Source organism: Capricornis sumatraensis, chromosome 14 (genome assembly GCF_032405125.1).
Source record: "Capricornis sumatraensis isolate serow.1 chromosome 14, serow.2, whole genome shotgun sequence".
NCBI classification, from domain to species: domain Eukaryota; kingdom Metazoa; phylum Chordata; class Mammalia; order Artiodactyla; family Bovidae; genus Capricornis; species Capricornis sumatraensis.
Genome location: NC_091082.1, coordinates 54,195,549 through 54,220,477, shown reverse-complemented (window position 1 = coordinate 54,220,477; position 24,929 = coordinate 54,195,549). Strand labels below are relative to the sequence as shown.

Here is a 24,929-nt window from a genome sequence, read left to right as displayed (position 1 = left end):
ATCCTGGTTATCTCCATTACCCCAGAGTGAACTCCAGGAACAGGAGGGAGGAGTGGAGCGGCTGATCCATTTCACAAGCCCCAGCACCCAGGAGAGGCTCAAATAAAACCTCAAGGCTGGAGATGTCTGTGGCAGTCCAATGGTTAAGGCGCCATGCTGCCGATGCAGGGTGAACCAGTTCAATCCCTGGTTGGGGAACTAAGATCCTACGTGCCACACCCAAAAATAAATAAAAACAAAGATGTAACCAACCAAACAAACAAAAATCCTCAGAATTCCCTGGTGGCACATTGGCTAAGAATCCGCCTGCCAATGGAGGGGACATGAGTTCAATCCCTGCTCCAGGATGAGTCCACATGTGGAGGAGCAACTAAGCCTGTGCAAATAACTACTGAGCTGGTGTGCTACAGCTACTGAAGCCTGTGAGCCCTAGAGCCCATGCTCTGCAACGAGAGAAGCCACTGCAATGAGAAGCCGATGCAACAAAGAGTAGCCCTCCTCTCTCTGCCACTAGAGAAAGCCCGTACAAAGCAATGAAGACCCAGTGCAGCCAAAGAACAAACACACACACAAAAAACCTCAAGGGTGGGCCCGGAAGCAGAAGGGTCCAGCCTGGTTGAAAGATGGCCCTTCCCCAGGGCAGCCTGGGGGGGGCCAGTCTGACAAACCCAAGTCCTCACTTCCCTCCTCCTCCCTGGGAGCCTGGGGTCAGCTCCGTTCCCCTCAGATCTCCAGGCCTAGAACAGGGCCTGGCACGCCAGGTGCTTCAGGCTGATTTGGTGAATGAATGAATGATGTCATCTCCTTCAAAACGCTAGTCACATCCTGCTAGCGGTTCCTAGAATGGCTGGGGAGGACAGTAAGAACGAGGCCCTCCATCTCTTTCCAGGCTATGCTTGGCCAGTCATGCTGTGTGACGTGGGCTAGTTCTTTTGTCTCTCTGAGCCTCAGTTTCCTTATGTTTCACATAGGAATGATAATAATGCGTTTCTTCTAAGGTTCTCACAAAAGTTCAGTGAAACAAGCATGAGGACCTGACAACCTGCCTGGCACGTAAACATGTTTGGTCACTGGTGGTTCTTATCACCAACAATAGGATATTCTTTGCTCGTCTCTCTCACCAACCTGGGTGTCATTCGCCTCCTCTGACCCTCTGCTCCAGCCTGCTCCTACCCTTGGCAAGACCTGCCTCTTGCCCCTTGTTTCCTGCCTCTGCAGTTCTGCCTGTGGCAGTCCCCTCTTCCTGGACTGCCCCTGGCTTCTGCTCTGCCTGTCCACATTTTCAGGCTTAGTGATAAAGAACTCACCTGTCAGTGCCGAAGACCTAACAGACACAGGTTTGATCCCTGGGTCAGGAAGATTCTCTGAGGGAGGAAATGTCAACCCACTCCAGTATTCTTGCCAGGAGAATCCCCATGGACTCCTGGGGACCAGGAGCCTGGCGGGCTACAGTCCATGGGGTCACAAAGAGTCGGACACGACCAAAGCAACTTAGCATGCATGCATGTCCACCTTTTCACTCCCATCAGAGGTCACCTCCTCCAAGATGTCTTCCCTGACTAGACCTTCTGCCTCTGATCGTTCAGGCATCCTTGTGGCCCAAGTCTGTATCACCTGTCCCAAAGCGGGTGCCACCAGCAACAGAACTAGGGCTCTCCTCCTGCAGGCTGGGTGACTGTCTGCTGCTGATGCCAACATCAGCCATGTTGAATTGCAGGCAGCCCACGGCTGGGCTGGAGTTGAGACCTGGAGGCTGCAGAAGGCCCTCAGGCACTCTGACACCAACTCTCATGTCATAGGCCTCACCCCTGCCCCTTCCTATGGCAGCTTATGGGCCTGCCTGAGGGGTGGCTGCCCACAGAAGAGGCTGGGTCAGTGTGGCCTGCCCCATTTGCCATCCCTCTGGGTCAGGCAGAGGCCCCAAGGCTTCACAGTCCCCTGGCAGGATGTAACTGAGGGTAGCTGGGGCCAATTTGTTGCCAGGAGCCCCCATATGGGGGAGAGGCAGCCAGCCAACACCAGAGCCCTGATGCCAGGCACCATCCGTGCCAGCAGATTGCATCTGACATCACAGCCGCCCCCTTGCCGGTGACCACGGCAACTGGAAGCCTCCCCCTCCTCTCCCCACCCCCAGAACAGCCCTCCACGTTCCTTCCAGCCATGGTCTTCCTGTACAGAATGTAAGCGGCTGTGTCCGGGTGGAAGGGTGTAACGGGGCGGCATCTTTAATCTTCTGCAGCTGCAGAGCTGAGCTGCACAGTGGCTAGGAACAGGGCTCTGGCACCACACAGATCAGGGTTTTGGGTTCGAATCCTAGCTCTCCCGCATCCTAAAGATGCGTTCTCAGGTGACCTGCTACCTCTCCACTGTAAATGAGAATAATGATGGGACAGTTGTCAGAAGGCCAGAGGGAGGAGATAAAGAGTCCTCAGGGCTCGGGGTGACAAGGTGAGTTGCGGCAGTTACCACTACTGTCCCTCAAATGCGTGCGGGGAGGGGCCCAACCCAGGTTCCAACCCTGGCTCAGTCTCTCCTGAGCTGTGGGGCCTCGGCCAGGTCACAGGACATCTCTGAACCTTGGTATCTTCATCTGGAAAACAGGGCAACGACCCACACCTTCCCAGCAGAGCTGCCACAAACAGCACATGAGGCACAGGGCCCAGCAGAGACCAGGCAGAAGGCCCCCATCATTTTTATCTGTATCCCTCTTGTTTTGTCCACTCCTAGCTCCCAAGTCCTGACACTCCAGGACCAGTGGGCCCCCTCTTCCCTTCCTCATCCCCAGGCCTGCAGTCACTGTCACAAAGTCCCATAGTGTCCCTGACCCATGCCCAGGCCTGAAGAGTGGCCTGGTGGCCCAGGAAGAGTGCCCATGGGGCACTGGAACGGAACCTTGGTTGCAGGGTCGGGGGGTGTCTCTGCTTGCTGATTCTCAGCTTCCTCATCAGTGACATTGAGCAGCAGTGCCTGTCACTTCAGGGCTCTAAGGACCGCAGGGCAAGAAAGGGCTTTGAGGCACCCCTCCTCTTGCTGCCTTCATAGAATTCCCCCAAACTCTGCTCTTTCTGAACCAAGGTCAGCCCCTCTGCCTCCTAAACCAGCCATCCTGCAGCCCTGCCCACCCCTGAACTCAGGCCACACTGTGGCCAGGCCAGCTGCACCCTTGCCAGGGCCCCATGGATTTCCGGGCCTGGATAGAGGGGGTGGTTAGCATCCTGCCCCCTCTGCCCCAGCGGCCCCCAGGCCCACCAGCCTCCCTACCTTAGCAGCCCGGCCCTTGTCCATGCAGTCAGGGTTCTGGCAACGCAGTCCCTTCTCTTCTTCCAGGCTCCGGTCCTCTGCAAAGGAGAGGAGAGGAGCGTTACTAGTTGGGCGGGGCCCAGGGAGGGTGCGCCCCAGGCAGAGGCACCCTGGCTCCCCAGGGCCCAGGAGCCTCCCGACCGGAGGACGGGATGGGGCGGTCTCCTCAATGCACCCTTCAAAGGAGGGCAGTGTCCCTTTCTCTTTTAAATGCCAACTTATCTGCACAGGAATCTGTGTGCAGAGCCCTTTTCTTGTTGCAGCTCCCTAGGGAAATTATCCAGATTCCAGGGGGAGAAAACATCTTTGGAAATGAACTGCTCCCTCTCTCTGTCCCACTGGTGGGGGGGTGGGGAGGGGAAAGGGGGGTGGCTCAGTGACCTTGGGGCCCCAGGGTTCCTGGGGGATTCCTGCAAGACAGTGAGGGGAAGGGGGACTCCAGGGGTCCCAGATCCCTTCCTACTCCTTCCCTCCACATTGCAGCCTCTATGGATGGTCTCCCCCGAAAGAACCTGGGGTGGTCCCTTCACCAGCTGTCCATCTTTGACCCAGAACCTGGCCCCCTCCAAGCTGCCCCTCTTCCTGGGGTGCAGCAGCAGAGGGGACAGGGAAAGGGGGCAAAGAGGCTGCCCACCCCGGCCAGCTTGCAGGGCCAGGGGAAGGGGTGACGAAGCGCGCCCTGACATGGGGACAGAGTTTGGACCCCCACAGCCCTGATTCTGAGACCGGCGTCTACCTCCCATCTCAAGCAGGCCTTCCCCAGAGGAGGGGGCAGGCTGAGCCCCCGCCTGCTGAGGGGAAGAAGCCGGTCCTGCCCTGTCCTTGATCTCCCCCCTACCCCCACCAACTCCCCGACCGGCCCGCGATGCCCCTCGCCAACGCCCCTCCGCGAGCCGGCGCGGAGGCGGCCAGGCCAGCCGGCCTGCATGGCGGGGCCAGGCCGGGCAGGGGGCCCCGCACTCACCCATAGAGGAGGCGTGGGGAGGCCGAGAACACGGGAGGGGCTGGGGGCGCTGCGGGTCGGCGCGGGGGGCGAGCGGGATGGAGGCGGGGGGGCGGGGGCGGGCGCCGGCCGGGTGCCTGGGGAGAGGCCGGAGCGCTGCGGCCGAGGGACCCTCGGCTGTGAGAGGCGGGGCGGGGCAGGTGGGCGGTGGGAGGAGCGGAGTGACAGCCCCGCCTACGGGGCGGGACCCTGCGCCCCGCCCCCCGCGCCCCTCCTCCCGGCGCCCCGCTGGGCAGAGCCTGCACCCGGCGGCGCGGGGCATCAGCCGGGAGGACGCGGCTCACCCTCCCCCTCTCTCTGAAAAGTCGTGGGTGTGACTAAACGCCATCCCTCCGCTCCCCACACTTGCTCAAGCCTCCCAGCCACCTCAAAAGAAAACACCTCTGTTTTTGATGTGGTCGGGAGACATTTTCTCAATCTCCTGCAAAGTGGAAATGAAGGCATTTTAGACAGCTCTGGTATTTCTCCTCGTCCGAAAGGTACCATCTCAGTGGAAATGATGCCTTCTTGTAGACAGGCACGCAGGTCAGGACAGCTCCCGGTTTCCTTTGCCACCCACCCCCAGCAGAGGCCTCTCTTCTCATTTAGAGATGCTCTCAGGGATGGGGTAAGGGTTCCGTAAGTGGAGGGGACCTGGAAACTAACGTTGTTTTATTACTATGATCTTGGTGTTTAGCATTTTAAAAACGTTATGAAAGTGTAAAATAAATAGGTATAGAAAAGTGCAGCTCTCATGAGTACATAGCTCAATAAAATTTTCACAAAAACGTATTCGTGCAAAATAACTAGCACCCAGGTTAAGAAGTAGAGCATCACCAGCCCCGATGTGGAAGTCTCCCTCGTGGGGGCTGTCAGCTTCTCCCCTCTGAGCGGATGGTCCTGAACTCTCTTTCGATTAGTTTTGCCTGATCTTGTAGTTTATGTAAATAGCATCACGAGATACTTGGATAGCATCTTAATCATTACAAAACACTTTTAACTACAGAAATGGAGCCCTGGGGAGGTTGCAAAGACTTTCCCAAGGGACTCACCGTGCTCCTAAGCCGGCCCAGACCCCACTGCACCTGGAGGTGGGGCCTGGGGGGCCCTGAGTAGATGAACCCCAGGTATGGAAATTTCCCCTGGGGCCCAGGTCCCTCTGCCAAAGGCTACCCTGGTCCCTCCCCCAACGGGAGTAGGGTGTCTGCCCCCTTTCATAGACTGACCCTTGGGGACTCACGGGTGACCAAGACCCAGTCCCTTCCCTCGCACACTCTTGGCGGAGGGAACAGTGACGGATCCCAGGTCTTCTGGGTTCTCTGGATTCACTCAGCAAACACACAGTAAGTCCTTGGAGGGCCTACCTTGTGTCTAGCCCTGAGCTGGGCCCTGGGGACCCATTGGTGACCCTGACAAACCTTGAGGAGCTCATGTGGGGCCCAGTGGGCAGCAAGGCCCTTTGGAAAGCAGCATAAGGGGTTGTCGAGAGGAGGAGGCTGTGTGCAAGAACAGCTGCACAAAGGGCTCCATCCATCAGTGTCCTGAAGCTTCCAGGGTGAGAGGGAAGCGATGGTACAGTGTCCCCTAGTCTGCTCTTGGTGAGTGTGAGCCTGGGGTTCTGAGAAGGGACCCCGCTAACTCTCAGCACTCTCAGGCCAGCCCCGCCTCACTCAGTTCACAGAATCACACAGTTCTGATATCCCTCTTGGAATCTCTGCTTCCTCAGCTGTGTGAAGGGCCAAGGACGCCTGTCCTGACTCTAGCTTGGGGGCAAAGGTAGCTGAGGTGGGAGACAGCCCTAGAAGGACCCTGATGGCCCTGCCCAAGCCCTGCCTGCCAGGATGTAGCTGGCTTGAGGGTGGGGTGGAAAGCATGGCCATTCTCCACCACCCAGCAACATCCCCTTTGTCACTTGGGCTTCCAGGAACCTGGAGGCCTCAGCCAAATCTGGGGGAGTTTCCCATGCACCCTCCTCAGTCTGGGGAACTCAGCCAGATGAGATCTGCTTGTGTATCTGAGTCCCTGTTAATGGGGAGTAAGACCAAGGGGACCCATAGGAGCAGCTAGTCAGTGGAAACAGCCCTGGAGCTGAGAGGCTATGACCGTGGGGCAGCTCCTGGGGGCTGCCTCCACCTCCTGCTCTCGCTCCCCTCAGGGTCCCCACCTGGGAATACCACTCTGACTTGAGTCAGCCTGTGTGGGTCTCCGGCTGCGGGCCCTTAGCCATCTCCAGGCAGACCTGGAACTTAGAACTTGTCGCCCATCCCAAGGTGCCAGAGTCTTTCTTTCTCAGTCTGAAACAGCCCAGCTGCCTTCTGGCCTCCATGGGCTCTGTGGCTCTCCAGCCTCCTCGGGAAAGTCAGGGCCCCTCCGCCAGGCAGACCAACCCACACGCCAGCATCCCCCACCCTCTATGTTAGTCACACGATGCCGTTTTCCCTTCTCCTCCAACACGGTCTCCACCACAACTGGCCGACAGGGCGCCTGGGCAGAAGCCGGCCGGCAGACATGTTTTGTTTGGCCGAGCACAGTGCTTCAAAAGAATTTGACTTGGTTGCCAACTTTAAAAAGTCAAATTTCACATAAAAATCCAGATTTCTGGCTTCCATGAACAAACCAGAGGAGCCTGGCAGCTCCGGACCCATATTCCTGATGGCTCCAGTGCCCCGATTGTGTCTGCCCGAGATGGGCACACACCCTTCCACCCTCCATAGTCCCCATCACTCCCTATCGCCTCACCTCAACCCCCTCCCTCTGTTACTCACTGGGGTTCCTGGGACGGAAATGAGCTTCTGACCCTGGCCCAGCCCTTCCTGGTTCTGTTCCTCTGCCCCTGCCATATCTTTCTCATCTCAGCCTGCTGTCTACTGACACCCTGCCCACTGTCGAAGGCCCAAGTCGAATACAGAGAACATCGGAAGGCCCCTGGATCTCAGAACATCCAAATTCCAAATGAATTACTCCCTCTTCAATCCCATTGTCCTAGGATGGGCCTTTGAATTGACTTTGGACCTGTCTTCCCCACTGGACCACTCCAGAAACACCTGACGATAGCAATAGTTCTAACTTCCGGGCACCCACAGGGCACTGTGTGCTTATCCCACATGGTCTTATTTCAGAGTCAAACCCTCTGCAGCATGGTCTAACCCTAAAAATCAGCCACTGGCCATTGCAGCTACTAAGCATGTGCAAAGGGGCTTGTCCACACAGATGTGCTGTGCATGTGAAACCTTAGTGCAAAAAAAAAAAAGAAAGTAAAAATCTCATTGATGATTTTTTTATACTGATTATACTGATTACATTTTGAAATGGTAATGTTTTTGGAATTTATTAGATTAAATAAATTTATTATAATTCATTTCACTTGCTTGTTTTTGTTTTGCCTTTTTATTTATATGTTTTATTTTATTTATTTTTAGCTGTGCTGCACTGCTTGTGGGAACCCTAGCCCTCAGCAGTGAAAGCATAGAATCCTAACCGCTGGACCGCCAGGGAATTCCCTGTTTTGTATTTTTTAAATATGAGTAGTAAAAAAAATCTAAATGAAAGCAACTTCCCTGGTGGTTCAGTGGTTAAGAATCTGCTTGTCAGTTCAGGAAATGTGTTCAGTCCTTGGTCCAGGAAGATCTCACATGCCACGGGGCAGCTAAGCCCATGCACCATAACTACGGACCCAGTGCTCTGCAACTAGAGAAGCCAGCACACTGAAACGAAGTGCACATGTGGCCAAAAAAAAGTAAATAATGAAAGTTCTAGGGGCTAGCACTTTTCTAAACAATTGAAAGAGAGAGGTTTGATGGTCATGCCCATTTTACAGGTGAGGAAACTGAAGCTCAGAGGATTGGGCAACTTGCCCAAGGTCAGGCAGCTTGTGAGAGATGAGCCTGGGACTTGAGCCTAGAACCATAAAACTCCAAGTTTGTACTCTTAACTGTTACGCCACACAATCCCTATGGTGCCCCATGGTTCCTGGCACAGATATGTGCTTAGCATGTGTGAACTGATCTCTTCATTGTCACATAAGTTCTCCCTTTCCCAATTGGCTCTAGGCTGAGACAAGTGTACAAGAAATCACACTTGTCATTCCTCAGGGGAGCCCCTTACCTGTAAGTCTCCCCTGACACCATGAACTCTTCTGTCTCAAGGAGACAGAGCTTTCCTACCCAGCAGCTCCCAATCCCGAGCCTGGCCAGGCAAAGGCTGCCCCTCCCAGGAAGCAGCTGTGGCCTTGAATGCCCCCTCCCACGCAAACCCAGCCCTCCTGGGAGCCTGTCTCTGGTTGGGCAGCTGCTGCGGGCTCGGCCAGAACTGAACCCCATCATCAGGGCAGCTTGCAGAAGGGCAAGATTTGACCCAAAGCTGCCCAAGAGCCAAAGGGGTGTGTCCTGAGCAAATGCCTACTGATCTCAGGAACCCCCCGCCTCTCCCAACCGAAGATACTGGTCAGAGCATCATAGCAGCCTGAGAAAGAAAGCCCCATGTAGCTTCGTGTGGTAGGGCAGTCAAGTGGGGGAACAGCTGGAGGAAGGAACCTGGACCATGGCCTCTGATGCTGTTCCTGACTATAGCCCAGAACAAACAATGGCGTAGCCTCCTGAAAATAGAGACCCCCATCCTCTGCCCTGCCTACTCGCATGCCTGGACTCAGTAAGAAGACATGGGAGGATACATCAGAATTCCTTTCTGAGGCCACAGAAACTGTCCACACAGTTCCTGCACACAAGCCTGGGGCTGGCCAGCCACTTCCTGTGGCCGAGGCTGCTGTGGGCACCTGCACATTTGTCCACCACCACAGACTTCCTCCCCAAGGTCCTCGGAGGAACTGAGAGTGGCCAAGGGAGGAACAGGAGCAGGACTGCAGAAACTGGTGTGAGATTCCAGTTCAGGACAGTCACGCTCCGTGCATAAGCTTCCCACCGCCCCCTCATCGTGGGGCTGAGCCGGAGCTGAGGCCCACCGCCCACCGCTGATGGGCCCAGGCCAGGCACTGGCTGGATGCAGAGGACAGAGCCCACACAGACAGCTGGGTGCCCGGCTCTCCCACTCGCCTGCCTCAGCTCACCCATGAGGCCTGCTCACACGCTGTGACCCACCCACCATGTGCTGGGGCCACGAGGCAGGGGTTTGTGACAGTGAACAGGGCCTGGTCCTGCGGCTCCAAGGCAGAGGACGGGAGTCGTGGCATTGTGGATCTGGACACCACCACTCAGCACGCTGCTGAGCACTGACTACCCTTTCAGAGCAAAGGGGACTGCAGGAATCGTCCCTGCCTCAAAGAGGGGGCATGGAGATGCCAGGAGCCAAGGGAAGCCTTGGCATGGGGCACGTCCCTTCTAAATGCTAGCCGTGGGACCCTGGAGACGGCCCTGGCTGGAGGGGCTGGGGGAAGGGGAGGTGGTTCACAGAAGTTGCTCCAGAGCCCTGGGGATGGCCCAACGGCAGCAAAGCTTGGTTGGCACTCCGCAGTAACTAGACCCAGAGACCCAATAAGAAGCGGGGGATCTGGCCCCTGCTGGGCCTCCTCGGCTGGTGTCTGGGACTATCTGTTCTCTAGCCAGACCTTGGCCACCTTCCCTGCCTCTGTGGATAGGAACCTGCCAGTTGAAGCAGGACAAGGGGACAGGACTTGGACTGCACCCCATGCTACTGCCCCCAACCCACACTCTGGTTCTAAAACGGTGCCCGGCTGGGCTGGAAGAGACAGTAAACTTTCTGCCCAGCTGGCCCGAGCCTTCCCCTGCAGTTCTCCCGCCTCCCCCTGCTTCCCTCCCAGCCTCCTGCACAGGTGCCTATGATCCTGGGCCCCAGGTAGGCAGTCTGCCCACCCCACCTCTCCCAGCAGCCACATCCTCCTATCCACTTTGGCCAATAGGACAGCTGGCCGAACAGGGCTTCTCACAGACAGGACACCTGTCATTTACGCCCACCAGGCATCCAGTCTCCCCTCTGGGAGCAGCACCACCCTGCCTGCTGAACCCACACCCTACATGATCTCTGTCCATGGCGGATCCCAGGCCCACCCACCACATTCTGAGCCTTCTGGCTGCAGGGATGGACCATGCCAGGCTGGGAAAGGTTCCCGCTCCTCTGGCTCTGCAACCTGGAGAAGGGGGCAGAGCCTGGGGCCTGAGACGAAGCCAACAGAGAAAAGGGCCGAGGCCTGAGATGCCATGCCCTGCTGGCTTCTGCAGGCCAGACCTGGACTCCCTTTGTCCTGGGCACTGAATTGTCCCTACGGAATCGGAGGTGCTGGCCTGAGGCTGAACGCTCTGCCAGGCTGCAATTAAATGATCATGATAACAGCCGGGCAGGACCATGCCCTTGCTTTGTGGCAGGCAGCATTTGAAGGGCTCCATGTGTCACCCCAGGTAGTCCCCTCAGCAACCCCACAATGCCACAGGTATCATTATCCCCATCAATTTGGCACCAAACAGTCCGTCGGGCTCGGCATCCCCCACCGCCTATGCTGTCTTTATCTTTTTTTCATGTGAAATCTTAGTTCCCTGACCAGGGATATAACCCAGGCCCCCTGCAGTGGAAGTGCGGAGTCTTCATCACTGGACTGCCAGGAAGGTCCCACTTGCTGCCTCTTGAGGGGCTTAATCTCTCTGTGCTTCTGTTTCCTCACCCACAATGAGGAAAATAGGAGAAATGGCACATGTCCTGGGGTCTTGAACATGAATGTTCCAGAAAGACTCATCCCACCACCCGGCCTGGATTGTGGAGGCAGAGTCTAGGCCTGAAGCACAGCACCGGCCACTGCTGCCCCTAGCCCCAGCTGCCCTGCTTCCAGCCTAGCTGTGGGGCCCATGCTGCCCGCCCTGGCCTGAAGGCCCCCTCGATCCTCCAGCTCAAGCACCTCTCCTCCACCAGCAGTGGCTTTCAGGAGGGGCCTGGTCCCCATACTGTTGCTCAGTAAGTGACTGGCAGCAGCACATATATGGTGAGTGCGCCATAGGCTCTGGCCAGAGGGAGGCAGCCAGGTAGACCAGGTGTCCAAGCCTCACAAGTGCCCTCCTGGAAAAGTGGGCCTGCACCTACCCCTAAGGTCCTCGATGATGTCCAAGGTGGAGCTCCAGGAGAAGCGCTCCACAGCCCCCAGCTCCAGCTCGGCCAGGGCCCTAGGCAGGGCCTCCAGCTCGTAGGCACCCCGCTTCTTCCAGTAGAGAAACATCCTGAGGTCTGGGCAGGCCTTCCTACCCAGGCCTGTGCCCTCAGAGCCTGGGTAACCCCAGGGCCCCGGGTCCCCAAGGCCTGGACACAGTGGGTGTAGGGACTGAAGAGGGCTTGCAGAGACCCTAGGGCTGGCCTCAGGCCCGGCGAGTGCGGCCGTCCCCGGGGAGGGGAGCATGCTGGGAGTGGCCGGGGGCCTCAGAGCTGACCAATGGCCAGGGCCGCAGCCCCACACAAAGCGCCTTTCTTCCCCTCCTACAGACATTTTACAAATTTCAACTTCCCGGCCCCCTCGGAGCCCCCACCAAGGGGATGGGCTGGCCGTCTGTGGACCGCAGAGGCCCGGAAAAGAGTCCGATTGTTCCGTGATCTCTTTGCTAAGATAAGTTTTCAGAAGAGAAAAATGTGCTGCTCCAGGAACAATTCCAGCCCCCAATCCCTGACCTCTGACCCCAGCCCCCAGCCCCAGCTGGACCCCACAAGATTTCTTAATGAGGAGTGGAAGCACCCGTGGGGTGCTATGGAATGAGCCCAGAGTTGTTTTCAGCAGCCTGACTGGGCCCCCTCCCCAGGAAGCACAAGGCGTTTCCCAGCTTCCCTGAGCAAAGACTGGGGGAGGCCGTCAAGGGTCAGAAGGCATGAGCTGTGGGCCAGGCCGAGGCACAGAATCAGTCCTTCCAGCTCTCACCAAGGGCCCTTCCCTCGCTGGGCTGGCCAAGCTTCTCCAGCCTGCCCACCTGCCCCTGCCTGCCTCCTCAGACCATGTCACCTACACTGATGGTAGCGCCATGCATGGAGCCTGGGCAGGCTGAATGGGTGCAAAGAACTTTAGGCATCACCACGGAGCTTCTCAGCCCCCTGTCCAGTGGGCACAAGGGGTGGGGGGCAGGGAGGATGGAAGGGGTGGGGGCCAGCGCAGATGGAAGGGCTGGGGTGGAGGAGCTGGGTGGGGCAGAGCACAGATGAGGAAACTGGGACTCAGCTAACAAGGAGTGGAACTTGAGTTTGCACATAGGACTATCTGGCTTCAAAGTCAACTCGAGGGGGACTTCCCTGGTGGCCCAGTGGCTAAGACTCCCCGCTCCCAATGCAGGAGCCCAGGTTCATTCCTGGTCAGAGAACTATATCCCACAGGCGGCAACTAAAAGTTCATATGCTACAACTAAGACCTGGTGCAGCCAAGTAAATATTTTTATAAAAGCCAACTTGGGGGCCCAGACAGCCACCTGGGGGAGAAGCTCAGTGGTCAGAGAGCAAAGGAGTGGCCCCATGGGGATCCAGGCTGGATGGGGAAAGAGCACCATGCTCAGCCTCCCAGCCAGCCTCCGCCACGTTGCTGAGCCCGCTCTGTGTGACCCTGCCGTGGCTCCCCAACTTTCCAGGGTGCCAAAGAAGCTAGCCTGAGTGGGGGCAGAGATGGCTCCCTCCTGCCCAACCAGATACCTGGCAACAGAGAGGCCCAAGGCCTAGGCAGGGGGAGTTGACAGCAAAGGCTCTACTTTCTGGGTGGTGGGGTGGTCACCCCAGGGCTGTGGCGGGTGGGAGGGTGGTGGGGTAGCCATCCAGGGAGCCTGCATACCCCCAGCTGAGGGATAAGGTGCCAAGAGGCAGCTCAAGTAATTCAAACCATATGCCTCCTGCCTGCCTGCCCACCCGCCTCCTCCTCCGGCCCAGGGCCAGGGCCAGACAAATGCAGCCGGGCCCTTTGGTCTGTAATCACTGGCTCCCACGAAGCCTGGGCCCACACGAGGTGGGGGGCACCTTGGCTCGTGTTTACAGGCAAGTGGCCAGCATGGGGGTGCCAGACCGAGCTCGGGGGAGTCAGGTGATTCTTTCCTGGCAGCCGCGGCTGGTCTCAGGGCCCACCCAGCAGAAGCCGGGGTTGCAGAGTGCAGAGTGGTCCCTGAGCAGTTACCCAGTCTAGACCCCCCTGAGTCTAGGCCCAGAGGTGCTACTACACTTGGCTGTGTTTCCAAAGCAGTGAGCTCCAAGGACATCACACCCAGGGGGCTGGGGGAGATGACTTCTGATTCTCAGCTTTGGGGTGAATCCAAGGAGCCCCCTACAACATGCACCCACCTGTGGAGGCCTAGCTTGGGGGCTGCTGGTGCTCAGGCCCCGGGGCTGCAGAGATGAGGCCTGGCTGTGCCCCTCCCACTCCCTGGGGCACCTACAGACTCCTCCGAGAGGTTCTCTCTGTCCTCAAATGTGCCTCCTGCTTCCCACCTCCCTGTCCTGGCTCATACAGTCCTGCTGCCTGATGTCCTCCCCCAGTTCCCACGAGCATCACCCACACTCCTCTTGTCCAGGCTGGAAGCCCCCATCCCCGGCTTGGCCTCCATCCTCCCTGTGCAGGAGAGCAGGAGGCACCCGGGGGCTCTGGGAAGACCCACCCAGGCTAATAAATGGGCCCCCACAGTGTCCCAGGGGGGCCCACCAGCCCCCACCACCACCACCATAAGGCAGGTGTCAAAGGCAAGTGGACACACCTGGGTCTTTTACTGGGTCTGGGGGAACCAGCAAGCTAGACAGCTAGTAACCCTGCTTACAAATGTGGGGAGGGGGCTCTTTACCACCTCTGAGGGAGCTGAGGTGTGCATGTCTGTCTGTTTTTTTTTTTTTTTTTTTCCTTTCCTTTTCTTTTTGGCTGCGCTGGGTCTTCGTTGCTTCATTCTCTAGTTGTGGCGAGCAGGGGTTATTCCTTGTTGGGATACTTGGGCTTCTCATTGTGGTGGCTTCTCTTGTTACGGAGCACAGGCTCTAAGGGCACACAGGCTTCAGTAGTGGTGGCTCCCAGGCTCTAGAGTGCAGGCTCCGTAGCTGTGGTTCACAGGCTTAGTTGCCCTGCACAAAGCATGCGGAATCTTCCTGGACCAGGGATCAAACCCATGTTCACTGCATTGCAAGGTGGATTCTTTTTTCTTGTTTATATATGCATGTGTGTGTATTGGCTGTGTATATACATGTATAGATGTGTATATATATATGTGTGTGTGTTGGCTGTGTTGGGTCTTGGTTGCTGTTCATGCTTTTCTGTAGCTGTGGCAAGCAGGGGCTACTCTCTAGTTGCAGTGTGAACGCTTCTCACAGTGGTTGCTTCTCTTATTTCTGAGTTCAGGCTGCACGAGATTCCATAGTTGCAGCACGCGGGCTCAGTTAGTGCAGCTCCCAGGCTCCAGAGCACCAGCTCTATAGTTGTTATGCAAGGGATTATTTGCTCCATGAATTGTGGGATCTGCCCCAACCAGGGATTGAACCTGTGTCTCCTGCATTGGCATGCAGATTCTTTACCATTAGACCCCCAGGGAAGCCCATGTCTGTCCTGTACTCTGCTCTGTCCCCAGATGGGCAGAGTGATGAGAGTCACCATGGGCCTGATGCCATGCTGAGCACAGTTCACACATTATCTCCTTTAATCCTCATGTCAGCCCCATGAGGCCTGTACTATTAGTCCATGTCAGAGGTCATGGTTGAGGCCAGGGGCCATCCAGAGCTGGGAGGGGACAAATGGGGGTGAACTCTAGAGCTGTGCTCTCACCACGAGGCCACAGTGCCAGGCCCTCAATGATGCAGTCATAGGGTATAGAAGGGGCACCCTGCACCCAGAGGGAGGCAAGATGGCCCTGAGCTGGAAGCCCACCATCCCACAGTCCCAGGTCCTCCTCTCTGCCTAGCTCTTCCTGGAAGCTCATGACCTCTGGACAGGGTGATCCCGGGGGACCCAGGAGACCAATGGCTCATACCCTCTACTTGGCTTGCCCCTTGGAGTGGGGAGCCTTGGTCCCAAGCAGGGAGACCCCAGAGATTTTTCCCTATTGTAAAGAGCTCCCACCGGCCAGGGACCAGGGCTGTGACAGGCAGAGGATGGGCAGTTGGAAACCTGAGGCTGCTTCACCCAGTTCCTGGCAACGGCCTTGGACATGGGGAGGGGGGTCAAGGCCCTGGCAAACCGCAGCTGTTTCCTTGAGAGCGGAAGTGCCACGTGAGGGCCTGAGCAGGGGGCCCGGGAGGCCCGCTGAGTAAGGGGCTGAAAGAGGAAGAGGAGCAGGTGGCCCAAGCTGGCCGTCAACTCCCATGCCCGCCACCTCCCAGCCAGCCACAGTCAATAGAGACCTTGGTCCTGGGGGGAACTTCCCTTCCTGAACTCACAGAGCAGGGGCTCCCTGGGTCCTCTAGATGCCCCTCCCTCTTCAGCCCTGGCTGACCCTGTCCCACCAGGAAAGCTGAGGGCAACTCCCTGAGGAGTGGACAGGTCCAGGGGTCCTGCCTCTGCCTCACTGGCTGGGAAGCCCCAGGCATGACACTTGCTGAAGCCTCAGTTTCCACATCTGTGAAAAGGAGTGAGGTGAGAAGACACTCCCACACACTATTGTCTCTAAAAGGTCCCGCTCACGTGGGGCCAAGCAGAGAACAAGAGCTCGCCCCCTGGGGATGAAGACCTGGGGGGTGGTCCCTGCATCCTGCCATGAGGCCCTGCCCTTCCCCCTCACCAGGCAAGGTCCTCCCTGACCCTCTGCTGTCCCCAGAGCCCGCCAGGAGCAAGTGACCACATCTTTCTTCCACCTTCCGGTGTGTGTGGAGGCCTGTCTGGACCCCCAGAGCAGTCTGGGAGCAGCAGTTGAGGGGATGGGGTGGGGTTGGCCGCTGACAAAGCCAACACTGCCGGACGGTGCCCAGTGCCAGCTGTGCGGCTTGCGTGAGAAGTGGCCTCACGGACTGTGCCATGCTTAAGTGCTCCCAGGTCGGACTGCAGAGCCTGTTAGGAATTATGTCTGGCCGGCCAGCCAGAGGCCCGTTATATAACACAGCACGGGGCTGGCACTAGCCATCCCCAGCACCCCCGCTCCCCCGCTCCCCAGCCCGAGAGGTGTGTCCCCACCCCCGACATAACACAGCAGACCTCCAGCTCCCGGTGAAGAGAAGGGTCTGCTCCCACCTACCAGAGGCCCCTGCCAAGGACGCTCCAGGGCCAAAGCAGCCGGATGGATGGCTCCTCACGGGGCCGGGAGTGGCATGGAGACCATCTCCCCAGGCAGCAGGCATGCACCTGCTGGAGGGATGAACAGTAGGGGGTTGACATGGGTGGCACAGACAAACAGTAAACCAATACGAAGCCTGGATACATGGGCCTGAAGCCTCAGCCACCTGTGAGTCCCTCAGTTTGGAAGGTGCTGAGCCCCGGGGCACTTGGCTGAGGGCCAGCCAGCCTGGCCCTTCAGCCTCCTTGAGGCCTGGCCCCAGGCCATCTCCCCAGACACTTCTTCGCACCCTAAGACTACTGCGTCCCACCCCCAGCAGAGCAGGCTGCGCACACCATACCAGGAGGAGTCTGGCCCAGTGTGGGTCTCCCCCCACTTCTGCTGGGCCCACACAGCCCTTTCTCAAACTCTCGGGGACCCAGGGGCTGGGACAGAGACTTGTGAGCTGTTGGGGCATGATGGCTCCCAGGACAGGGTTTGCAGAGCCCAAGACTGAGGTAGGAAGGACCTTGTGGTAGGTTTCCACTCCATTCCCAGGGTGGGCACCATGGGCAGCTCCCCTGCAGCATACCCCATAGACGGGCTGTCCCAGCACTCAGTGCATGGATGGGCAGCACTGCTGGGGGAGAGTCCTGCCAGCAGGAAGCCCTGGGCCAGGCAGAGAAGAGGGCCCTGTGGCCCCGGCTGGTAGCCTGTGCATCTTTCTCCCAGGCACTCTGACACTAACCCCCAGAAGCAGAGGCTCCCACTCGGTCAGGGACCTTAGCTCAGTCCTTGTTCTCCAGCCAGCAGCTGGGCAGACAGCAGGGACACTGACACCAGCCAAACCCCTCTGTGCACCAAGTCCTGGACCCAGAGCCCTGGAGATGGACCCAAAGCTGCTTAGTGATGCTGTCTTTGCATTACTATCTCTCCATCATCCAGAGTGGGAAGGGAGGCTCAAGAGGGCCTAGAGACCTGCCCGGGTCAGCTGGGAAATGGGCGGGGGCTGCTGGCAGAGTCTCCTCACCACCACCTCCACCCTGTGCCACCGCTCCCTTCAGGGTCAGAATAGTCAAGCTCCACGTGCTACCAGGGTGCAGTCAATTCATGGCCCTCCCTACCCATCGCTGCCAGCACCCTAGACTGAAACATGGGGGCTCAGGGGGCCCTTTCCAGGGTCCTTCCCCTCCCCAGATGCACCCTGCTTCGGGACTCTGGGACCCACTGATCACAGCCCTCCAAGGATATGGGTCCCTTCCTGGGCTCTCTTGAGTGTGTGGGGGAGGGTGACAGCCAGACAACAGGCCCCTCAGACCCAGGCAACTCCCCAGAGGGAAGGGGTGGGAGGTCTAGCCACTGTCCAGCCTCTGGCCTGACTGTTCTCATCCACCCCTCTGCCCACCGCAACCTGGGGACAAGCACACCCTCAGGCTAGCTGGCCATGGACCAGCTGCCCACACCATTCTCAGCTCTGCCTCTAGAATGCCCTGGCCCCCACTCAGGCCATCACCACTGTGTCTAGGCCCCCTGTCTCATTCTTGCCCCTCCAAGTCAGCCTCCAGAATGCAGCCTGGCACCTGGCTGAGATCCCAGCTCCTGCTGGCTGTGTGACCTTGGGCAACTTACTTAGCCTCTCTGGGCTTCAGTTCCCTCATCTATCCAGTGATGGTACTCACAGGGCAGCTGTGGGGATTAAAATGACTTAGTCCAGAAGAGCATCCTCCACAGTCAGTGGACAATGACCAAAAATCATAGCATGAATACAAAGCAAATCTGAAAATGTCCCTGCTTTGATTAAAAATTCACTCCCTACCATCTGTGGGACAAGGTCACCCTCCCTAGCATAGCCACTCACACCCTGCTGGACCTGTCCCCACCCACTTCTCTCTGGTGGAGCCATCCCCCAACCTCAGCCAGGCAACTCTGATCCAGCCTCTACTGCAGGTGACCATACAGAAAGGTGCAGCCTGGATCCTTCTGCACTGAGAGCCCCTTGAAGCAGCTGTGTGTGTGTGTGTGTGTGTGTGTGTGTGTTTGAGTCCTTTAGTCATGTCTGACTCTTTGTGTCCCCATGGGCTGTAGCCCACCAGGCTCCTCTGTCCATGGACTTCTCCAGGCAAGAATACTGGAGTGGATTGCCATTCCCTTCTCCACGGGATCTGCCCAACCCAGGGATCGAACGTGGGTCTCCTGCACTGCAGGCGTATTCTTTTCTGTCTGAGCCACCTCCCCTGAACACAGGACTGAGGCCAGCCTGGAACAGAGCAGGTGCCAGGGGATTGCTCATTGACTGAATGAGTTCATAACCAACTATTGCTCACAGGGTCCACTTCTGAATACCTCAAAACTTCGTCCAGTGAAGGTGGCCAGGACACCCAGCCTGAGGTCAGACCTGGCCAGCTCGTGGGAGGAGTAGAGACCCCAGCTAGACCCAGGCCCTGTCAGCTGGTACGCTAGGGTTTTCCCAGCTGGGAGCGGGCGGGGGGGAGAGGAGGAAATGGAGGCCTGCCCCAGGGCTGTCTGTGGCTATGGCAGGGTGGCCACATTCCACTCTCGCTGCCAGCCGCTGGCCACTGCAGGCTTTCAAACCTGGCCAGACAGTCTGAGAGGCTGGGCCCTCTGGAGGGCCAAGTCTGTCCAAGGAACAAAGGCGTTTGAGCCAGGCTCCCAACCACAGAAAAGACTGGCCAGACTTCCAGGACAGCTGGGATTTCAAAATATCTAACCCATTGTTGGAACGCTGATCCCAATGGTTGGAAACTATTGTTGCCATCCCCTTGGACATCCCTGCAGAGACCCAGGTTGCCTGGGATGGGCTTTGTCTCCCTGTTGGTCCATGGAGGCCAGAGACCTCTCCTTTCCCCCAAGGCAAGGATGCAGGCCCAGCCTACAGACAGTTTCTGGGCAGGGCAACTGCTGGCTGTAATGGCTTACAGTGAATGCTGGTGCTCGAAGAGCCTCCTATTGGGCCTGGAGAGGGGCTGCCTCGGTCCTGTTCATTTGTATCACAAGAAAAATATCTGCTAATGGACAGGGACTGACCATGAGTGTGCGTGTGCATCTGTGTGTGTGAGTGCGTATGCACACTATTGAAGATACTCCTCTCTGAGGAAGGTGAGTTGGAACAGAGACCGGACTGATGTGAAGGAGCTAGTCGTACAGACATCTGAGAAAACAGCAAATGCAAAGGCCCTGGGGAAAGGACATATAATGTGCTGAAGTTAAGGTGACCAAGGTCCACTTAACCTTGCCCAGACTAAGAGGAGTCCCAGGACACAGGGCTTTCAGTGGTTTTCTTTTTTAGTAATTTTTATTTATTTATTTGGCTGTGCTGGGTCTTAGTTGCAGCGTATGAACTCTTAGTTCCAGCATGTGGGATCTAGTTCTCTGACCAGGGATGGAACCTGGGCTCTTTGCATTGGGAGCACAGAACCTTAGCCACTGGACACGAGGCAGGGAGGTTTCAGGGCTTCTAGTTTTAAAATCAGGATATGTTGGTCACCCAAAGTGAAAACAGAGACAGATTTTATTTTCTGCGGATCCAAAATCACTGTGGACTGTGACTGCAGCCATGAAATTAAAAGACACTTTCTCCTTGGAAGAAAAGCTATGAAAAACCTAGACAGTGTATTAAAAAGCAGAGATATCACTTTGCCAACAAAGATCCATATAGTCAAAGCTTTGGTTTTTCCAGTAGTCATGAATGGATGTGAGAATTGGACCATAAAGAAGGCTGAATGTCAAAGAACTGATGCTTTCAAACTGTGGTGCTGAAGACTTTGAGTCCCTTGGACAGCAAGGAGGTCAAACCAGTCTATCCTAAAAGAAATCAACCCTGTATATTCATTGGAAGGACTGGTGCTGAAGCTGAACCTCCAATACTTTGGCCGCCTCATGCCAAGAGCCGACTCATTGGAAAAGACCTTGATGCTGGGAAAGATTGAAGGCAGGAGGAGAAGGTAGTGACAGAAGAGGAGACGGTTGGATGGCATCACTGACTCAGTGGACGTGAGTTTGAACAAGCTCCGGGAGATAGTGCAGGACAGGGAAGCCTGGTGTGCTGCAGTCCATGAGGTTCACAAACTCAACTTTGTGGCTAAAGAACAGGAGGATCACGGAGTGCCCTTGATGCCCCCCACCTGTGGAAGTTTCAGAGGCATGATGTCAGAGCCTACAGCTGTCCTTGTCCCTCAGCCAAGGGCCACAGCGTTTCAGTAATGGGAGTGGACAAAGAAGAGAAGTGCCTGAGGCCGTGTAAGGGGACCCCATCCAGCAACCCACACTCATGTGCCAGGGATAGGCTCTGAACAGATGATGACCAGACATAGAAAGCACATGAAGGGCTGAAATACTCTGCTCCTGGGGGACAAATGGCTTTCTGGATGACAACCTGGGACTAGCTATTAAAAAGCAAAATGTCCAGCACAGCCAATAAATGAAATTATTTTTCAAAAATGTAAAATGCTAATCCTCTTCCACCCAGTAATTCCACATCCAGAAATGTATTCTATAGATACTCTTTTCATAAGTCCACAGGTATAAGGATGCTCACTACATCATCACTTACAGGAGTGAAAAACTGGAAACAACCCCAAATGTCCACTCATTGAGGGTCAGTTTAAAAATTAAGTATATCAATACATATCAATATCATGAAGCCATTAAAGAGAACGAGGTGGACTTTTATACACTGCAGTTTTTAATGTCCAAAATATAGTATTAAGTGGAAAAAGCAACTGCATATTTCCCTCAATTTCATGTCAACATTTTTACACATATGTGCATATTTAGGTATGTGCACTGTGTATATATTCAGAGAAAAAAAATCTGAAATACAATTGGAAATAACAGAAAATCAGAACTTATAGCTTCATTATTTATGTACTGTTTGAGAATTTTATAATGAAAATATATTACTTGTATAAGCAGAACAGGGCTTCCCTGTTATACCCCCTTTACCATCTGGTGGCTCAGATGGTAAAGAGTCTGCAGGAGATCTGGGCTCAATCCCTGGGTCAGGAAGATCCCCTGGAGAAGGGAATGGCAACCCACTCCAGTATTCTCGCCTGGAGAAGTCCATGGACAGGTGTCCATGGACACCCCTTGGGGTTGCAAAGAGATGGACACGACTGAGAGACTGACACACACACAAGCAGAACAAAATATACACGCATACACATGCATGTGCATGTGTGTACGTGTGTACCTTTTACATTTATATGCTGACTTACACGGTTTGAATGACCACCTTTCACTTGCATTATTGCAAAAGTGTTAGTTGCTCACTTGTGTCCAGCTCTTCGTGACCTCATGGACTATATAGGCTGCCAGGCTCCTCTGTCCATGGAATTCTCCAGGCAAGACTACTGGAGCGGGTAGCCATTCCCTTCTCCAGGGGATCTTCCCGACCCAGGGATTGAACCTGGGTCTCCTGCAATGCAGGCAGATTCTTTACCATCTGAGCCACCATGAAGCTTCCTGATTCTTTGTCATATTCTCCTCCTCATACTCCTCCAAATCCACTCTCCAAACTATCAAAAAGGATTTTCTAAAATGCAAGTCAGAAAATGCTACCTACTCTATTATAAAAATGCTTAAATGCTCATCGCCCCAAGGATGAAATCTGAATTCTGTAAGATGCTCGACCACCCTCTCTCTCTGGATCAAGCACCATTTCTTTATACTCCCCACTTCCCGCAGCACCCACAAGAACCCACCCACCTCTCAGTCTTTCCAATGTGTGTCCAAATCATGCAGCACAGAATGCCATTTCTAGCTCCTGCTTTTCTCTCTTCCTGAAATCAAACCTTTCTACCCATAGTCTTTACCCAACTGATACCACTGTATCCTTTCGGTGATGTGATTCCTTAAAAAATATCCCCCAGATGGGTGTTATAAGAGGAACCTCTCTTATGTATGAATCCATTACCCCACAGTCACATCATTCTGTTTAATACACATCAAACTGCTTTTCAGTTTCCTGTTTTCCTGTCCTTGGCACACAGTGTTAGATTCTAAAAGGCCCATTTATCTTGCTCATCACCACCAGCCCAGCCCCTGGCACAATGCCCGACAATTAATACAAGTTCAGTAAATATTCCGCCAAAGCTTGTTTAAAACTTGGAAATATAGCTAAAGCATAACTAGTGGTCCTGTGTTTTTTTCCCCTTCTTTGGCCACACCACATGGCCTGTAGGATCTTACTTCCCCAACCAGGGATCAAACCCACACCCCCAGCAGTGAAAGTGCAGAATCTTAGTCACTGGACTGCCAGGGAATTCACACCAGTTGTCCTTCAATATCAAAAACAAATCAGTAAAGGGCTTAAAGACATATTCAGGGACTTCCCTGGAGGTCCAGTGGTTATGAATCCAAGCTTCCACTGTCGGGGATTTGGTTCAACCCCTGGTTCGATCAGGAAACTAAGATCCCACTAACCTCATGGTGTGGCCAAAAAAAATATTAATTAATTTAAAAGACACAAACAAACTGAAGCAGCAGGGGTGGGCCATTCTCCGATGTCCATGTGGCAGCCATGATTTGGGGCTGTAGCCCACATCTCATACAAGCCTGGAAACAATTTCCCCTGCAGTGAGTGAGCGTGATGGACCTTGAGTGAACTGGACATGGGTCACTGGAGGCTCATATATTAGCGTGAGAGGCACCTGTCCATTTAACTCTCTGGCCACCCCCAGCGGAGACCCCAGAATGGTAGGTAAGTTTCGCATGGGGGTATGAGCTAGAGGAAGGCTATGTCAGCAGTGCAGACCCTTCCCAGGGAGGGGATGGCCCTGCAGGGAGGCCGAGTGGGTGCTCAGAGTTCTGTGTGACTCACTATCTGCTTCCGAAATCTGTCTTGGTCCAGCCATGGGGGTGGGGGAGGGGTGGTGGGCAGACAAAAGTCAGAATGAGGGCTCTTCTGTGAGTGCTGAGAGGTCAGCAGCTAACACACCTTCAAGCCATTTTCTCTTTGGCCAGGAACAGGGTGTTTCCCAGGCCAGGGTTCTGACGGTGGGGTGCTGGAAGCCTATTAGAGCCCACACACACCTTTCCTGATTCCCCGCTGCCAAAATGCGTCACGGCGTGCATCAGAAGTGAACCTACAAATATCGATGGTTTCGGAGGAATGTCGCAGCCCTACAGAGCTACAGTTGGGAGCCTGCCAGTGGGGACCCAACTTTAATGCACAAAACTGAAGGTTTGCAAGTCTGGGGGCTGCTTTCTCACCTACCCTATACGTCCCAGAAGAGGAAGCTGGAGAGCCTCCCCACCACAGGCCCTCCCAGCCCCCATCCTTAGCAGCCGCCAGTGGAGCAGCTCTTCACATGGGACCCTGTTCTTTCTTCTCTCAGGGGTCGGATGGCTAAAACCGAAAGCCTGCTTTCCCTACACCTAAGTCAGAGCTGATGGCCAACCCTGCTTTCCAGGCTTTCAGTTCATTAAATCACCCCTTAGGACAGAATGTGCGCCCAGCCTGCAGGAAAGGTTCTCAAATGGCCCAGGCGAATTCTGCAAGTGAGGGGTCATAACCAAGCCCCTCCAAGACCCACCAAATCCCCTTTTCTCGCTCCTCTTCACCCCTCCTTTCTGAATCAGAGGAAGAAAGTATACTCACCGGTTCCCGAATGGAGGCTGAGCCAGCTGTGCGGTGGAGACCCGTGTTTTGTCGGGACAGAATTCATGTTTGACCTCGGGTGGTGGCTCCTTGCCTGGCCCTTGAGCCACGTGCTAGACCCACAGTCTCCGTCCCTCTCTGCCCGGCTGCAGTCCCAACCCTGGAGGGCTTCTCCTCAACTCAGCCCCGATTTTAATTTCACCAGCTGAGTTGTCTGCACAGAAAACCACTGAACTCTCAGCCCTGCCAATCTGCCTCTCCTCCGACTCAGGCCCCCTGGGCACTGTATGTTTAAACGTATAGACTTGGTGGCTGGGGTTTGCACCGTGTTTTCTTGCTGGCGGTTTCCTCTCTTTGGACTTTCCATCCGGAAGTACCCATGTGCTCCCTGGAACGCACTTCTCACACTGCTGGCTCCCTCGGCGGGGGCCTTCCCTTCTTTTCAGGAAAGCAGCACCACGAAGACCCTTCCCGGCTGGACTCCTCGGTGGGGAGGAAGGCCTGAAAGTTCGTGGCTTGTCCCTGCTGGGCTGACATTCACAGCCTGGTGACCAGCTCCAAAGCATTAGAAATACCCCAGGCACAGTCTGCTGAGCGCCACAGCAGCATCAGGGCCAGTCACCATGGCAACCCTTGGCTTCCCAGCCCAACACATTGTCTGCCCAGCTCGACTCTGTTAGCTGATTCCCAAGACTGCTTACTCAGCTCCCGGGATCTCCAGACTGGACCTGCTGCCCCTCAACTCCAAGTGTGGCTCCTTTCAGACTGCTCCCTCACCCCGCGGCCCACCCTCTGTCCTCTTCTTTCCCTGGCAAAGCCTTGGAACTCTTTCACTCGGCCAAACCTTTCTGGAGGCCCTGCATCACGTGGCTCCTCTACTGCACAGATGGGCCCCATA

The 24,929-nt window shown here is 55.7% G+C and overlaps 1 protein-coding gene across 1 annotated transcript in view; it reads right to left on the bottom strand.

The window, feature by feature from the left end:
- PLEKHG5 (pleckstrin homology and RhoGEF domain containing G5) overlaps positions 1-4,270 on the bottom strand; it is a 30,254-nt gene extending 25,984 nt beyond the window's left edge. The window contains exons 1-2 of the mRNA XM_068985817.1: positions 4,265-4,270; positions 3,262-3,338 (exon numbers count right to left, since the gene is read on the bottom strand). Coding sequence (XP_068841918.1) covers positions 3,262-3,338; positions 4,265-4,268 — 81 coding nt within the window. The 5' untranslated portion in view covers positions 4,269-4,270. The remainder of the gene's footprint in view (positions 1-3,261; positions 3,339-4,264) is intronic.
- Between the last annotated feature and the right edge of the window lie 20,659 nt (positions 4,271-24,929).